The 16690-nt window shown below is 42.6% G+C and overlaps 1 protein-coding gene across 1 annotated transcript in view; it reads left to right on the top strand.

Annotated features, from left to right (window-relative positions):
* Ccny (cyclin Y) overlaps nt 1–16690 on the top strand; it is a 135129-nt gene that overhangs the window by 92073 nt on the left and 26366 nt on the right. Inside the window, exons 4-7 of the mRNA XM_052727132.1 lie at nt 2645–2745; nt 8269–8304; nt 14060–14117; nt 14209–14328. Coding sequence (XP_052583092.1) covers nt 2645–2745; nt 8269–8304; nt 14060–14117; nt 14209–14328 — 315 coding nt within the window. The remainder of the gene's footprint in view (nt 1–2644; nt 2746–8268; nt 8305–14059; nt 14118–14208; nt 14329–16690) is intronic.

Here is a 16690-nt window from a genome sequence, read left to right as displayed (position 1 = left end):
GCGACTGACTCTTGGGAAGACAAGTAGTGCTTTGGTGCCAGCAGAGGCGTTGGGAAGTTACAGCTGGCCATGTTGCGGCACTGTGGTTTGATGTTGGTGCTTGGTATTCCCACCCTCCTGCTGTGCTCTTAGAGGAACAGCTCAGTACACAAACCCAAACAAGGCAGCATCCCTGGCACAGGCTCTCCTGGTAGGTTTCTGCTTTCAGCATCTTAGTGGCATGAGGTTTAAGGTCAAAGGCAGCTTGCACTCTGAGAATTTCAACCAGTGGCTTGATGCCTCTGGCACCTATGGTGATGAGGTACTCTGAAGCTGAAATTTGGGGATGAGAGGAGTAGTCGTAGAACTTACTGGTTTGGGAGTGGTATTGTCACCTTAGAAGGGATGTCAGCCATAAGTCCGGGGATACTGTGACTAAAAGCTGGGCCACCCCAGGCAAGTACTGATGCCTTGGTGGGAGACTAAGCTGACCCTTGCCGGCTGACTCAGTGTCAGATGAGGGTTCAGGCTGGATTCCTTGCTGCAGTGTAGTCCTGCCCCACAGCTTCAGGTCTTGGCAGTTTGCCATCAGGAAATTGATCTGAGGAAAGAGTTGAAACCCCACAAGATCTAAAAGTAAAGTTACTATTGTCTCTTTGCTTTCTTTGAATTACTAACACTATAACATGTCTCTAAAATATTTATCAGCATGGTAACTGGTTGCTGAATTTTTGTGTCAGAGTCTGTTGGTGCAGTGGGGGCAGTAGATGTTGCTCCTGCAGCATGGAAATGTCATAATTATGGCATTTTTCATTTCTTATATTTCTTAATATATTATTTCAGTGTTATTGCTACAAGAGAATTGCTTTTAGTAGCACCCCAAAATACCTTAAGGAGAATGTTGATTACTAAATTGACCTGAAATGCCATGATAAATTTAATGTTGAAATTCTAACTTGAACTTTACAAGTTTCCTTGATGCCCTTTCCACACACAAGCATCTAGTAGTGAGCTTGAGCTAGAGGCCGGAGCATGCCTGATGGCCTGAAGCTGGTGCCTCTGACCTGTCTGCTGCTAACAAAGTACTCAGCAGCATCGTCACTAGTGGTGCCCTCTAGTGCTCTTTTAAAGAACCAGCCACCTAAAATACTAAGCAGGAATTTCCCAAGAGAAAAGTGTGGCTTTAGCCTTTTTATGTATTTCTCAGGTTGCTGCAGATCTTCGTAGTTTTATTGCTGAAAAAACCTACATAGGAAGCAGATGTGAACATACTGAGCAGACATCTGGGCCTTAGTTCAGATACTCTGTATTCCAGGATTTTGCTAAAAATAGACAGGTCAAGCAGGTGATTCTGTGATGTATGAGGGATTTGGTTTGGTTGCTGAAAGTGACACCTGCCTGTCAAAATAGTGTTAGACAAAAGGAACCTTGTTTGCATCATTTGATTATTCTTCTTCCTCTTCCTCCTTCCTCTCCTCCTCCTCTTCCTCCTCCTCTCCTCCTCCTCTTCCTCTTCCTCCTCTCCTCCTCCTCTTCTTCTTCCTCTCCCCTTCCTCTTTTTCCCCCTCCTCCTCCTTTGTCCTCCTCGCCCCCCTCCCCAGAATTATCCAGATGAAAGTTTCCCATACATCTGACAAATGTCTACTTAGCATTCAGTTAGCAGTCATGGCTGTCAAGTTCATGTTGCCTCTCAGAAGCTGGCTCCTTGCTAAAGTTCTCCACAGAACTCAAATTTGTGCAATCACTAAGAAACCACAATCATAAGAGCACCTGTTGCCTAAAGGTCACTTGTTTTAAAGTCCAATCTTCCATTTCACTGTAAGGTGTCCCTAACAAAGGAACACTTTCATTTATAAATTTGTGTGAATTTAAGCATATTAGCTAAGAGATTTTTAAATTGATCTGGGTGGGCTGAATTATTTGTGGCTCTAAAGTCAACTTTGCACCTGGAGAAATGGGTGCAGTGGATTCTCAACCTGATCTTACTGCATAAGACTCAGATGCCACCTTCCCCGTGTGTATCCATCCACCTCATGTCCACTGCATGCTGCAGCTTTCCTGTGGTCCCATAAGGAAGATGGCAACTGGGAGTGGTGGTGACTTACATGGAAGAGTAAGACACCTCCCAGTGTGGCCCAGAACTTCTGCCCTGTTAGTAGTTATGGTGGAGCTCTTGCTAAAGCATGTTTCCTTTGTGGTCTGGTCTCAGAGAAAGGGGCAATGTTGTGTCTTAGTTAGGGTTTCTGTTGCTGTAATGAAATACCATGACCCAAAAGCAGCTTGGAGAAGAAAGGATTTGTTTCAGCTTAAATGTCCCAATCATAGTCCATCACCTAGTGAATTCAGGGCAGGAACCAGAGGCCCTGGAGGAACACTACTTATAGACTTGCTCCTCATGGCAGGCTCAGCATGCTTTCTTATAGCACCCAGCACTGCCAGCCCCAGGGTAGCACCGCCCACAATTTTCTGGACCCTCCCACATAGATCATTCATCAAGAAAATGCCCCACAGACTTTCCCACAGACCAGTCTGGTGGAGGCCCTTCCTCAACTGAGGTTCCTCCCTACAAATGACTCCAGCTTGTGTCAAGTTGACAGAAACCAGCTGGCACATGCTGCTTGGCAGAATCTTAAGTGTTTGTAACTGGTGTCATCTTGTTTTCTAGCATCCTCCAGGCCAGACATCAAGGAAGTACAGCTCCTGCTCTACCATCTTCCTAGATGACAGCACAGTCAGTCAGCCAAACCTCAAGTACACCATCAAATGGTGGGTGTGCAGACTTCCTTTCCGTTTATTGGGTTTGGGGTCTGGGGGTTGGTTTCTTGTTTTGTTTTGTTGTTTTGAGACAGGGTCTTTTAGTCTTGGCTGTCCTAGAACTCCCTATGTAGACCAGGCTAGCCCCTAACTCAGAGATTTCCTTCCTCTACCTCCCAAGTTCTAGCTCATTAAAAGCATGGGCCACTTACCTTTTTGGAACAGAGAATGGGGGGGGGGGTTATATTTGGGAGGGGGTGGAAGGCTGCGAGAGGAGGATCTGCAGTTGGTATGTAAATGAATAAAAAATTTCTTAAAGAAGAAAAATAAAAAAATAAGAGCATGGGCCACTATGCCTGGCAAGGTATTTTTTTCAAGTTACTTTTGTTTTATGTGTATGGGTATTTTGTATGTTTGTGCACCATGTGAATTCAGTGCCCTTGGAGGCCAGAAGAGGGCATCAGAGCCCCTGGGACTGGAGTTACAGAATGTGGTGAACTGCCTGCCACGTGGGTACTGGGCATTGAATCCTGGCTCCTCTGGAAGAGCAGGCAGGCAGTGCTTTTAACCTCTGAGCTGTCTCTCCAGTCCAAAGGTTATGCAGACTTCTTTACTTCACCAAAAAGCTGTTTATAGGACCTGGGAGAGTTAATAACATGGGGATCACTGATACTTGGAGATTCTTTTTTGTTTGTTTGTTTAAAGTGGCTGTGGTAGCTAAGATGGAGGGGGGGAGTTCAGAATATTTGTGCATGATTCTACTTATATAAACTAGCATTTTACCTTCTTTTAAATATTGATGTCCTAAAATATGTTCATTGTTTCCTGTGTATGTATGTACAATTTTGCCCTTTCAATTTTGACCAAAGCCATCCCAGCACAGAACCAATAGTATTTTGACTTTTAAATGAAATGAGACCTTCCCCCTCCAAGTCCCAGATGGGGACTTAGGCTATGCTGAGAGTGAGGCGGTCTAACCATGATCCTCTCGGCAGCTGAGGGGGCACTTAGGCAGTATTCTTCTACATTTGGCCTCAGATCCTTATCTTAAAATGGACTTAAAAGGAAAGAGGGGGGAGTCTTTGGATCATATCCCTTTTTTTTGGGGGGGGGTTCACTTTCCTCATTTAAAGAGGCAAAGAGCTAGTTTCCCCTGTTCTGTACTGTCCCCATGAGCACAGTGACAGCAGCAGCCACCCCTGCTAGGGGTCTCAGAGAACTTTTATAGAAGGGCCTGGATTCAACAGCCTGACTGAAAATCTGGGACATTTTATCTCTGCTTGTTGAAGAAAGTACACATCTAATAACAATGTATACGAGCACATGAAGTGCTGAAGTTGCTACCTATAAAATGTTCTGTTTTCATGGGCCAAGTTTTCTGAGTTGGAGGCACCGTTTACGATTGTATGTGACAGTCACTGTCTCAGTCCAGGTATTGAGGACTGTAACTAATTTCCATGGTAAGTGTCTTAGTCCTGTAAAGGGGAAACTGAGGCTCTTAAGTATATATGCTTGATCACATAGGTTCCTTTCCCTCAATGCCCCAGCCCTTAGGAATGGGGTGATGGCCAGTGAGCATAAACACAGATGGTCACCATGGGAACTGGGAAGAGATACATCATAGCATATAGTGTAGTTATTTGAATGACCTCACCTAGCCCATTCACTTCTTAGGATGGTGCTCACTGCTAGGAAATGGACAGTATAGAACCTTTTGGAAATATGTAGGGCTTGTGGGGAAAAGTGAAAAGACCTGAAGATCTTTGTGCCCTGTGGTTTTTTGGCAGCTGCTCAAGCTGAGAAGCCTGGAGTGAAATCTGCCAGTTTCCATTGAACCCTAGATCAGATGAGAGAGATGGATGGAGTATATCCAGGGTAGCAGGAGCTCTTCAAGTTCACAGAGAGATCTGACCAGGCTCTTCACTTTCCACCCTTAGGTGACTTAATATCACCACTGGTTATGACACAGACACTAGGAACCTGGTGGGAAAACCAGATGACATGTCTGAGAGGTGCAAGTACCTGGTTATGGTTGTGTATTTACATAAATCACTGGGAGTCATCTGGAAGTTTAATGTTGTCATACATGCATTTCTGGATTCATCTGCCTGGGGGTGTGGCTTAGAAAACGGAGTTTTGAAGCTACTTCTGGGAGGGTCTTGTAGGCAGCCAAGGGTGATGATTCCATATTTAAGGGACAGCTGTCTTCTTTCTGTCTCCTGCATCACCTTAACTTAGACATTTTATCTGTACTACCTAAACTTGAAATTCTTCTGTTCAATTGCTCTAGAAGGTATCTTCTTTTGAAATGGGTGCTGGGAACTAGGGTGGGCCGTTGCGGTCCTCTGCAGGTACCAGCTTCTCTCACTCGTTTATGATCAAGGAGATGAAGTACTCAAAAACTAGAGGTAGTAGCTGACCTAATAAGTCCTCCAGACAGTGGCTCTGCACCATAAGAGAGACACTTGGAAGGAAGAGAAGAAGCAGAGGGTAGACACAGCAGCCACATTTCAGCCCCATCTACCACTTCATCCAACCTTACCCTCACCAGAAAGCAACATCCCATTCCCTTTTCTGATCCTCTGTCTCTCTTAAGTCCAAGATCCTCTTACCCTTATCTTTGTCATTGAATGGATCAGCCATTAAGATGAGCTGAGCTTCGTTGTGGATAATCTGAATTTCTGGGGCAGAACATGTATTTCCTAAACTAGCTACTGTTCCCTTGAGAGAATACTCTGAGTTCTAAACCATTGATTCATAAACTAATTTGGTGTGACAACATCTCCATAAATTGGGGATTTTTCAAGTGGACAAGAGAGTTTGCAAATTTTGCTGGGTCCAGGATGACTGGAGGTTTGGGGGATGAGTCTAACAGTGGGGGAAGGGAAGTGGAAAGGTAGACTACTGGGGGAGAGACTGGAGGGCTAGGGTGAGGCCAGCAGTGGGGGGAGTGAAAAGATGACCTTGTTCTTCCAGTGAATATAGTCCTTCCTTTGAAAACTTGGATTCCCTGTCACTGCTTTAAATGCTAGATCTGTGGTATGGAGCTAGACTTACCAATCTCCATACCTCTGCAGCCAGCTCCTCATGCTAAGTCCCAGAACAGTCACACACACACACACACACACACACACACACACACACACACACACACACACACACACACACAGCAGAGGAAACCTGAGGAGTCCATGTATCCCACTGTTTATGCCTCACCCCATGGTCATCTAGGACAGCCACTGCTTGATTGACCCCCAGAGGTCTTAGGACTGCCATATTTTCGGCTCATACAGCTCTGGCTAAGGAGAAGGCAGATGTGTTGCCAGCAGTTATAAATGTGTTTTATTTGGCCTGTGTCTCTAACTCCATTGCCCTCGTGGGAAGCATAGGGACCCAGCTATGAACTAGATTCTACTAAACCAGTCATTAGGTTTGAGGTGACTGTCACCGCATTGTAACTACTGGATAACTAAGCAGTAGTGTCCTTCTCTCTAAAGATGATGTAGTGGAAGAAAAAGGCACAACTCCTTTCCCCACCCCTGGAGCTGAGGACCAAACCCAACCCAGGGCCTTGCACTTGCTAGGCAAACACTTTACCACTGAGCTAAATCCCCAACCCCAAGGGCACAACTGTTATACAGATCACAAATCCTAATCTGCTATTTGAACGTGATACATCTCATTTAGAATATAGGGTCTGTTATAGGGTTCTGAATGTATGGGAAGATACTCTGCAGTCATTATTATTACCTTAGCTCTGAAGCCCTTTCACCTTAGTCAGAAACCCCCATCAGCTCAGATGCCTTCAGAGATTTTAGGAAGAATGAAGTATTACCCCTTGGTCCTGAGTCTCCTCACACGTAGCTGAGGTCATGTAAGTAACTGGGTCTGGGAAGAAATGTGAGTCATAAGCCTATGCCAGGGGCTGTCTGATTCAGTCTCAGTAAATCCAGCATACCCGAGCCTCTTAGAGACCTCAGAGCTGGCATAGGTCTCTGTTGTCACCCTCCCATCATCTTTACCTCTGGTGGTTTCTTGAAAGGCCATTTCTATTCTCTGAGAACCAGAGCACATTGCGGTGCTGCAAATGATCTGGGTTTTAGAGGCTAAGAAAATAACGTGGAGGCATTTTTCTACATTTAAAAGGAGTAGAAAGAATTTTAGACAATTTTTTTAAGGTGGCCAGTCAACTTGATCATGATCAAAACTATGCCATTTTCTATTCAGAAGGAAAAGGTTTTTATCAAAGTATTCAAGGTGAGTGTTAGTGATTCTGAAGTGAAAAGACACTAGTGAGTACATTGATCATGCTCCAGCATGATACTTAACAGTATGTATTAGGAGGTCCAGCTACCAAGCGATTCCATTATAGGATGCTTTCCTATAGAAATAATATAGCCATAGATTACACAGATATTTGTGAGCCTGTTTATTATGGTGTGAATTAATTACTGAACATTACATACAATTTAAATATTCAGTCACAGAGAATGATTAGCTATTCAATCAAATACTATGAAATATAACTAGCAGCTTTTAAAATGATATTCGTTAGGAATCGTTTCTAAGGTAAGAAAAGCATTAACATGGCTGTCTAAGCATAGGATGCCAACCTCTTTGTTCACACATTTTGTAGGTAGAAATAGTAACTGTATATCTCAAATTGATAGTAGTTATTTGTGGGCAAAGAGATTGTTTTTCTTTTGTTTTGAGACATAGTCTTTCTTTGTACCCATGCTTGCCTGAAACTCTCCATTCTCCTGCTTCCCAAGTGAGATTACAGGTGTTCCATCACCATTCCTGCTAAAAGACAATTTTGTTTTAAAGTTGTTTCCCCCATAGTACTGCTGATCAAACACAGGGCCACACACATGCTAGGCAAGCACTCTGCCACTGAACTACATCTCAACTCAGATTTTTCTTTAAGCTTTCTATATTTTCCAAAATTTCTGTGTTGAATATATTGTATTTTACATTAGAAATGAAAAATTGAGGAAAATGACTTTATTATATTCAGATATTTGAAAAGTTTAGACAGTTTTAAGACAATGTCCTGGATAAGTTACACCACCGTTTCAGGAAACGAGTAGCTGTGCTGCATAGCTTGCCAAGATGGTGTGTGAGAGGAAGAGCAGCCACTGTTCTTGCTGCTCATTATTCTTTCTGGAAGTTACAAAAAAACTAATAATTTGCTAACCCAGTAGGCAGTGAATTGGAGATTTCTAAATAGGTTTAATTTGTAGCACTTTTATGTAGTACCTGCATTTTAAAAGTGAGGAAAGCTAAAAATCTGATAGAAAAGCTTTAACTTGCCATTGTTATTCTGTTGTTTCCAAAAATAGTCTCACAATTTCTGGGAGTGATCACCAGAGTGACTTAATGTGGCATTCTGATCAACACTCTGAATGAAATGGGGCCTTACAGATGGACTGTGTGGCTTTTAATTAGATTTAGTGATCTCTGCTTGATAGTGCCTAGTATATGAAATGATGAGTGTGTTTATGGAACATTGAATTCCTGTGTTTTATTTTACAGTGTAGCTCTTGCGATATATTACCACATCAAAAACAGGTATGTGGACACTTAATTCTGTGCTAAAAGTATCACACGTTGTCTTGTTATGTTCTTCCTGCTCTTCAGCCTTGAATTGATATTCTTAACTCGTGTTTTGATAGACCTTGTAAAGGGTAATGCACCAGAGTGCCAGGGAAGAAGGAAGCTACTTTTGGACCAGGAGTGCCACATACGGTGATTTGTGGTGGGATGAGACTTCTTGAGAAGGCTCAGATTCCTCCCTCTTCACTGGTTGGTTTCTGTATAACTAACTAAGCATTCTGTGTTTTAGAAACTGTTAGGGTTAGTTTGAATTCAGTTGGAAATTCTGATAAAACATGGTAGAAGCTCTCCCTGATGAAAGTGTATCTTGCAGTGGTTCTATTAATTTGAAAACTCGGATAAAATTGGATTTTTTAAATCTTTAATATAAAGTATTTAAGGTGCATCTGAAAAGGTGAGTTAGCAATTAAGGAGTTCTTCTTGCTGCTTAGCCATGAAGACCAGAGTTTGGCTTCTAGCACCTATATTGTGCAGCTCAAAAATACTGATAATTGTGGCTCTAAGGGATACAATGAGCCCTTCTGGCCTCCATGGGGCACCTCCACATGTGGGCATACTCTCACACACAGATAACACTCACTCAGACATTTGTAAAAAGAGGGGGAACCAGGGGCTGGAGAGAAAATTCAGTAGTCAAAAGTGTTCACTGCTCTTGCAGAGGACCTGAGTGTGGTTCCCAGTACCCACATTGGGCGGCTCACAACCTCGTAACTCCAGCTCCAAGTGCATGTGACGCCTTTGACCTCTTCATAGTCACCTGCACTCATATGCACATACACAGGCACACAGACATATAATTAAAAATAATAAAAATAAATTTAAAAGGAAGAAAAATACATAATTCATTTATTCGCTAATTTAATTTAGCACCAAGGACTTCTGCTTCAGGTCTGGGGCATTAAGCCATATCTGTAATTCATCCTTCCCAAACATGTTTTCCCCAATAGGGAGGAATTTAAAAGGCATCTGCAGAGCACTGAGTATACATTATTTCAGGTTTTTTTCATAAAATGTACCAAACTTCTTTTCGATGATTTCCTTTTATTGGACCTTTTCAAAGCACCCTCTTAATTTTCATAGGCACAAAGGCCACTTAACCACATTCTCATTTCAGTCCTTCATGTGATGTGTGCAGACATAATATTAAGTGCAAAACGAGTTTGAGAACAGGAAGGGCCACCAAACAGCAAGACAGACCCCATAACTACTCAGGCTGTTCACACATGAGAGAGTTGTGAGATGGCAGCTTCTGGGGAGCAGTATTAGGGAAGCATAGCTATGTGCAGCAGGCACCTGAAAGGTGTTCACTGTAGTGGGCTGTTCCTGTGCTGTAATTGGGATTGCTGTCTGTTGTGGCTCTAAGAATTTTCTATGTAAGACAAGGAGAGCAGCTTCAGCCTCTGAGCTAGGATAGCAGTGGCAATGCCGATTTTGTCCTGTCATTTCTGGGACAAGTTCAAACTTTGAAAACCCTGAGGCTGAAGTTACGCGTAAGACCAGTAGTGAGACTCAGGTGCGCTTTGAAACCAACTTTCCATTAGTATCTTTAAGAGATTTCTTGGTTCTTGTTTTGGGGCTGAGAATTGAGCCAAGAGTTCCGTGGACGTTAAGCATGCCCTCTGCTGGTGAAGTACATCCCACAGTTGGTTTAGCTATAGATGTTAATAACAAGCAGCTTTATTAAGTGCTTTACTCAGACTTCCATTGTCAGTCTTTGCACAAATTTATAGTTTTAATAACAGATCTGAGAAGTGTTATTTTTATTATTTACACTTTACAGATAATGAAATTAAGGCACAGAGAGTGTCTTAGTCAGTGTTCTGTTGACTATGAAGAGGCACCATGATCACAACTCTTATAAAAGAAAGCATTTAATTGGGGCTGACTTACATTCAGAGGTTTAGTCCATTATCGTCATGGTGGGAAACATGGTGGCATGCAGGCAGACATGGTGCTGGGGAGGTAGCTGAGAGTTCTACATCTGGATTGGCAGAGAACAGGAAGAAAAAGAGATACTGGGCCTGCCTTGAGCATTTGAAGCCCCAAAGCCCACCCCAGTGACACACTTTTTCCAACAAGGCCACACCTACTCCACCAAGGCCATGCTTCTAATCCCTGCTAGTAGTGCCACTCCCTAATGACCAAGTATTCAAATCTGTGAGCCTGTAGGGACCATTCCTATTCAAACCACCTCAGAGAGATTCAATAATGCCTTAAAACTATACAATTAGTCAATTGGGAAATTAGGAATTGAGCTCAGTCTACCACCCATGTCTTTTAATCCCTGTTTTTATAGTTGAATGTTGATAAACTGAGCCAAAGGTGAGTTGTAAGTGGAGAAAGAATAAGGTTAATTTGGTTAGTCTGGAGGTGGAATCCTGAACCTCTCTGAAGGCAGGACACATGTCTTGTCTGCAGACTTTGTCATGGACAGCTTACAAACAGCCTTGTGGGGTTAGCCATACATCTGCCAGCTGGCTGGATGTAGTACTATTCACCTGAGATACATAGTTTGGTATGGATAGGGAGGGAAACAGTTCATCTCTCAGAGGATACATTAAATTTTTTCAGTCATTTTAGCTTAAATTCATAATCTTTTTTCCTTCCTTGTTTGCCATTCTCCTCTCTACTTGCCCTTTTTTGAGTTAGATCTCATATAACCCAGGCTGGCCTCAAGCTTATTATGTAATCAAGGGTGATCTTGAATTTAGGACTGTTCTCAAGTACTGGGATTACAGGGGTATACCCCCACACCCCACCTGACTTCAAAGTCTCAGGCTTCATTCATACTAGGCAGAAGCTAGCAACTAAGCTACATTTGCCACCCCTTCCTTTGTATTCTTAATTTAGTTTCCTAAATGACTTGTGGCAAATGTTTCTCTGGCATTCGGCATGGTTTTTCGGGGGTTTCCATTCATCAGGAAAAACTGAATAGCACTCCTGGTGATCTAAGGAAGTGCAGTGCTGGCCAGGCTTTTGAATGTCTTGCCACAGGGAAGGTGAAGGGGTCTGCTGATTCTTCGTGGCTGGGGACATGGTCAGAGGCCCTGCAGCCAAGTGCACACAGGAGGAACTGTCTGCTTCTAAGTTCCATGGTAGGACTGAGCCTTTCTTCTCACTTGGGTTTATCTATACGACCAGGCTCTTGTCAACAGTCACAGGGCACAGGTAGATAGATGCTCAGAATTTTTGATCAGTTTCTATGTCTGATGCTAGAATGGACACTGGGCCGTTTTATAGAGATGTTAAATTTATAAAGCAGAAATTGGAGTATTTAACACAATAGATATATTGAGGGGTAGGTCGGTAAGCCTGGTGTTCTCAAGCTGAGCCTAAACTTTATACACAGACTAGAAGTTACATAGTATTACCCAAAAATCACTGAGGTTGTTCATTTTTTTTGCTTTGTCAAGCAAACTCTAGCTTGACTCTAGCTTGACATAAGCTAGAGTCACCTGATAAGACAATTGAAAAAATTATCTCAGTTTAAAAACAATGCCTCTATCCGATCAGCCTATAGGCCCGTCTATGGGGGTGTTTTCTTGATTGAGGGTTAATGTGGGAGGGCCCATCTGACTGTAGGCATTTCTACCCCTGGGCAGGTAGTCCTAGGTTGTGTAAAAAAATCAAAATGGGCAAGCCATTAGGAGCATTCCTCCATGGTCTCTGCTTTAGCTCCTACCTCCATGATCCTGCCTTGAATTTCTGTCTCAACTTCTCTCAGTGATCAACTGTGATCAGGACATGTAAGCCAAAGGTCCCTTTTCTCTTCGAAGTGCTTTTAGTGTCTTATCACTGCAGTAGAAAAGCAAAATAGGACTTGATCACAATTGTGGCTTTTAAATTAAATTTTTGGACAAAACTCAAATTACATTAAACAATAGATCTGTCACTGATGGGATGAGATGCGCTTTGTAAAATCCAAAACTCCAAGACTCTGAGTTAGCCAGAGGCCAGCAGCCCAAAGCACCAAATTAACTAGAGTCCAACATCTCAAAGCACTCTGTAGGTCAGAGGCCCGAAGCCCAAAATGCTGTGCAAACCATAGGCTAGTATCTGATAGTGCTCTGTGAACTAGAAGCCAGCACAAGGTAGTGTGTAGACCAGAGGTCAGCACCCTAAAGCACTGTACAGATGAAAATCCAGCAGCTCAAAGTGCTATGTATACAGCAACCAGCATCTCAAAGCACTGTGTACACCAGAAACCAAGAGTTCAAAGCCCTGTACATCTGAAGCCATCACCTCAAGGTTCTATATAGACAGCAGTGATCCAAGTGCTGTATAGACCACAGGTCAGTATCTCAAGGCACTGTGAGATCAGAAACCAGCTCAAAGTACTATACATTTGAGGTCAGCATCCTAAGGTGCTGTGTGTGGACCAGAGGCCACAGCCTGTTTGCTACATGTAGACCATGGCTGACAGCCTTGTCTACTGTAAGGCCCAGTTCTTCTAAACATTGCCCCATTCACAGCCCTTCTATATTGGTTATAAAGTAGATATACAAAGCACATATACACTGATATGAGAAATTTACTATAGTGTAAAACATAATTTTATCATTTATTAAAAAGGAAAACAAATTTGCAGACTTGTGAGATTGATATGCTTGTTTATTTTTACATGAAGAAATCTTAGCTGAGTGTTTATACTGCAGGGTACAGGGACTTTTGAGTGTTTTTCTGGATTTATTGTTGCTTCCATAATTTTTAATGCTGAGGATGCTGCTTTACATATATACCCAATACAAAATGACAGAAGTATGTTTAGGGCCATTTCAGAAATGGCTGGAAATTCTGTTCTTCCCTATACCAGCTATACTGCGTGATAGTTTATGAAACTCAAGTCATTTATTCAAACTGCATTTTCTAAGATCTAATATTCTAACACACTATAATCCAGAAATGTTCATTTTGATGCCTCCATGCTGAGAAATGACAGTAGGAAAATACTAACATTCTTCATTTTTCATAATTAAGCCATTATGCTTCTATAAGGTCAGATACCTTTGTATGTACAGTAAAAGCACTGCAGTTCATAATATCCAGTAGTCTTGAGTCCCAGCAGGGGTGTTTCAGGCAGTTCCTTGGCATTGTGTGGCTGCAAGACTGATCTTCCTTGCCTGCTGCATGCCCCTTCCCCCCCCCCCCCCCCCCCCCCCCCGGCTTCAAATCAACCACCATATAGTTACCAACAGTCAGAAAAAAAGATGTGAAAATGAAGTCATTTAAGATTTGGTTCATTTGAAAAGCCGTAGGGGATCATGAGGGAGAAGGTGGAAAACAGTGAAGCCGTGGAATACGTGAGATTAAAAAAGAAAAAGGTAGAAGGGAACTGACTAGGGTAGGAACGAATGCAACCAGAGCTGGGGAGGAAACAGAGGAAGGGGAATGTGGAAGAGGAATGGACAAGAACAGAATAAACGACACATGTATGTCTATATGACGATGTCCAGATGAAACCCGTTATTACTCTGTATGTTAACCTAAGAAATTAAGAGGGGAAAGTTGAAAAATTAAGATTCAACAACAATAACAACAAAAAGATGAAATACTGTGCCTGAGAAGAATGACTCGTTATTGACAGTGTCTCTTAAGTTTAGCAGATTCTGTGTGTTGAACTACAGGTGAACTGAAACATGTTTTGTTTCATTTTGCGTGGCATTTATTCCACAGAAAGCAAACTGATTTTTCTATTGCTTTTCCTCACCAGGGACCCAGATGGAAGGATGCTCTTAGATATTTTTGATGAAAACCTCCACCCTCTTTCGGTAATCGCCTCCTTGTGTTTCATGAGATGGTTTAGTTAGCTGTCTCTTGCTCCTGTCAGCTGGCAGTCATCTGAAAACTCTTTTTTCCTAGAAATCCGAAGTGCCACCAGATTATGACAAACACAACCCAGAGCAGAAGCAGATCTACCGGTTCGTTCGGACACTGTTCAGTGCTGCTCAGCTGACAGCTGAATGTGCCATTGTCACCCTGGTGAGTGTGAGCAGCAGAGACTCTTACCAGGTGACCCTGGGTAAACTTGTGGAAGCTTCTGTGTCTTCTGTGAGACTAGAGGATGAATGTCTTGAGAGTGTGGAGTGTTTCAGAGTCCCCTCCTAAAGTCACGTGTGAGATCCCACTCAGAGCCAGTCAGTGCTATTAGTCCTGAAGTTTTCAGTGCAGATGAGTCCAGCAGGGCTGATACAAGGTAGTATGGACCAAGAACATCCTCTACCAATGTCTGGTTTCTTTTTGTTCACTCCCTACTATGATCTTAATGACAACAGAATGTAGTCAGCCATTATTCCAGGATGCGTTGAAATGTCAGTGAATTGTGTGCATCCATGGCCTAGATAGAGGAAGTGTAGCTTCTGATTTGTTTTGTATAAATGTGTCTGTAGGCCATGCAGATAGTATGGAAACCCACATTTTAAGACTCAAGTGAGGAAAAAAAATTATCGTTAGGATGTTAAAACTTCATGGACTGTCTAGATCATTGTTGTTTGGGAAGTAGGTTTAAAAGTGGACCCTCATCATCCCTGATCTTTACACTTCATGTCACTCAGATTAGAAGTGAGCTTTGCCTATGACCCAGCATGCCTGGAGAACAGACTCTGGCTCCCTAGTTTCTGGGGAGATTGTTGTCTAACAGAAGGCTTAGGTCTGTATCTCTTCACACTAAGTTGTTATGACTTGGGCTAACTCAACAGTAAGCCATTTGCTCATTCATGTGTTGGTTCATGATTCCTAACTGCCTGGCTGGTTGCGGGGTGAGACCCGGTCAGGTGATAGTTACTGATCCAGAATGACCATAGATTCTGAGATCAAACTGGGGAGTTGCATGCAGTTTCCTAACAAGAATTTATCTTACAAAACAGGAATTTAGCAGCAGGGTTTCCAGAAAAGAAAGGCTGAAAAATCAGGAGACCATTGAAGAGATTTAGGGTAAAATTTATGCTGTAAGGAAACTTTGAGTTATTATAAATAATATATTATACAGATTAGTGGGTTTCACTGTGACATTTCTGTTCATGACATAAAAATATCAACGTTGTGAGTTGGTCATCTTAACCCTCCTCATCTTTCTCCTTCTGTCCTCTCTCTGTTCCCTGTCCCCTCCTGCCAGCTAAGGGCCAGCCTTGGAAGCAGGCCCCTTGTAAGGACAAACCTCGAGCCTGCTTGTGTTCACTATTGTCTGCACTATTCTCCTATTGTTTCTGTTTTTCCTGATACCTCATAGATGATTCGGGCATTCTCCAGGCCTGCAAAGATCTACCCTTAAAAAGCAAAAGATAGAGTGTTGTTCTGATTACAAATACTAAGAAGTTTGTGTGTGTGCCCATACCATCATCATGCTTGAAGTTTTCTTAGTAGCCATTCTTCGCTACACAGAAATAGTGTTGAAAGAACAGATGGAACCAAACTTCCAAGTGGGAATCTTAGTTTAATGTGTGCTCTTGCAGTTTTCAGTAGAAGCTCCAAGGCAAATAAAGCTAGTGTTTCCATTTTCACTGTAGGGAACCCTCAAAGACTTTCAGACTTGTTGTATAATAAAGTACCATGAACTAAGTCCTTTAAAAAAAATCTATCTGGATATAGTGGCATGCACCTAGAGTCCTAAATACTTGGGAGGCTGAGGCAGGAGGATCACTTGTGTCCTGGAGTTCAAGGCCAGCCTATGCAACAAAAATCCTAGGAAGTAAAGGGTGGGGGGGGGGGGGAAGAGGCAGGAAGGGGCAATGATACGGTGATAGGGATCAATTCTAAGGCTTACTCATGCTAGCACAATAGCTCTGTCGCTGAACTGCAACCCTGAGTGTCTGCTGAAAAATCTCTAGTATCAAGTACTAAAAATCCAGGGGGAAAAGTTAGAGGAATTTTATAAACAGGAAGCTGTAATTACTCCCTTACAATAATTTGTTTTTTGCTCACAAGTTAGAAGCTGTAAAGTGTCATTCAGTGCTGAGAGACTGGATAATAATTCTCATGTCCTAAAATAGGCATGATAGCATCTGAAGTAGGATATAATTGGGAGTGGAATGAAGCTGTCAACTTTTGTTGCTGGCTTGATCTTGTACTCTTGACGTAGACCTTATTGGAGCCATCTCTGATTGGCTAAACCAAATAGTTATAAGATTGTAGGATTAATACCAAAAAGAAATCGTGTCATGTTTGAATTCAGACTGTACACTTGACCTTACATAGTCTAAATTCAGATTGGAGGGCTGGAGAGATGGCTCAGCAGTTAAGAACTCTGGCTGCCCTTCCAGAGGACCCAGGTTCAATTTCCAGCACCCAAATGCAGCTCATACCTGTCTATAACTCCAGTTTCAGAGGATCTGACACCTTCACACCA

This window comes from Peromyscus californicus, unplaced genomic scaffold (assembly GCF_007827085.1).
Source record: "Peromyscus californicus insignis strain IS unplaced genomic scaffold, ASM782708v3 Scaffold_8__1_contigs__length_139910024, whole genome shotgun sequence".
Lineage (NCBI taxonomy): Eukaryota > Metazoa > Chordata > Mammalia > Rodentia > Cricetidae > Peromyscus > Peromyscus californicus.
Note: the sequence above shows the minus strand (reverse complement) of the source record. Positions and strands in the feature narration are given on the sequence as shown.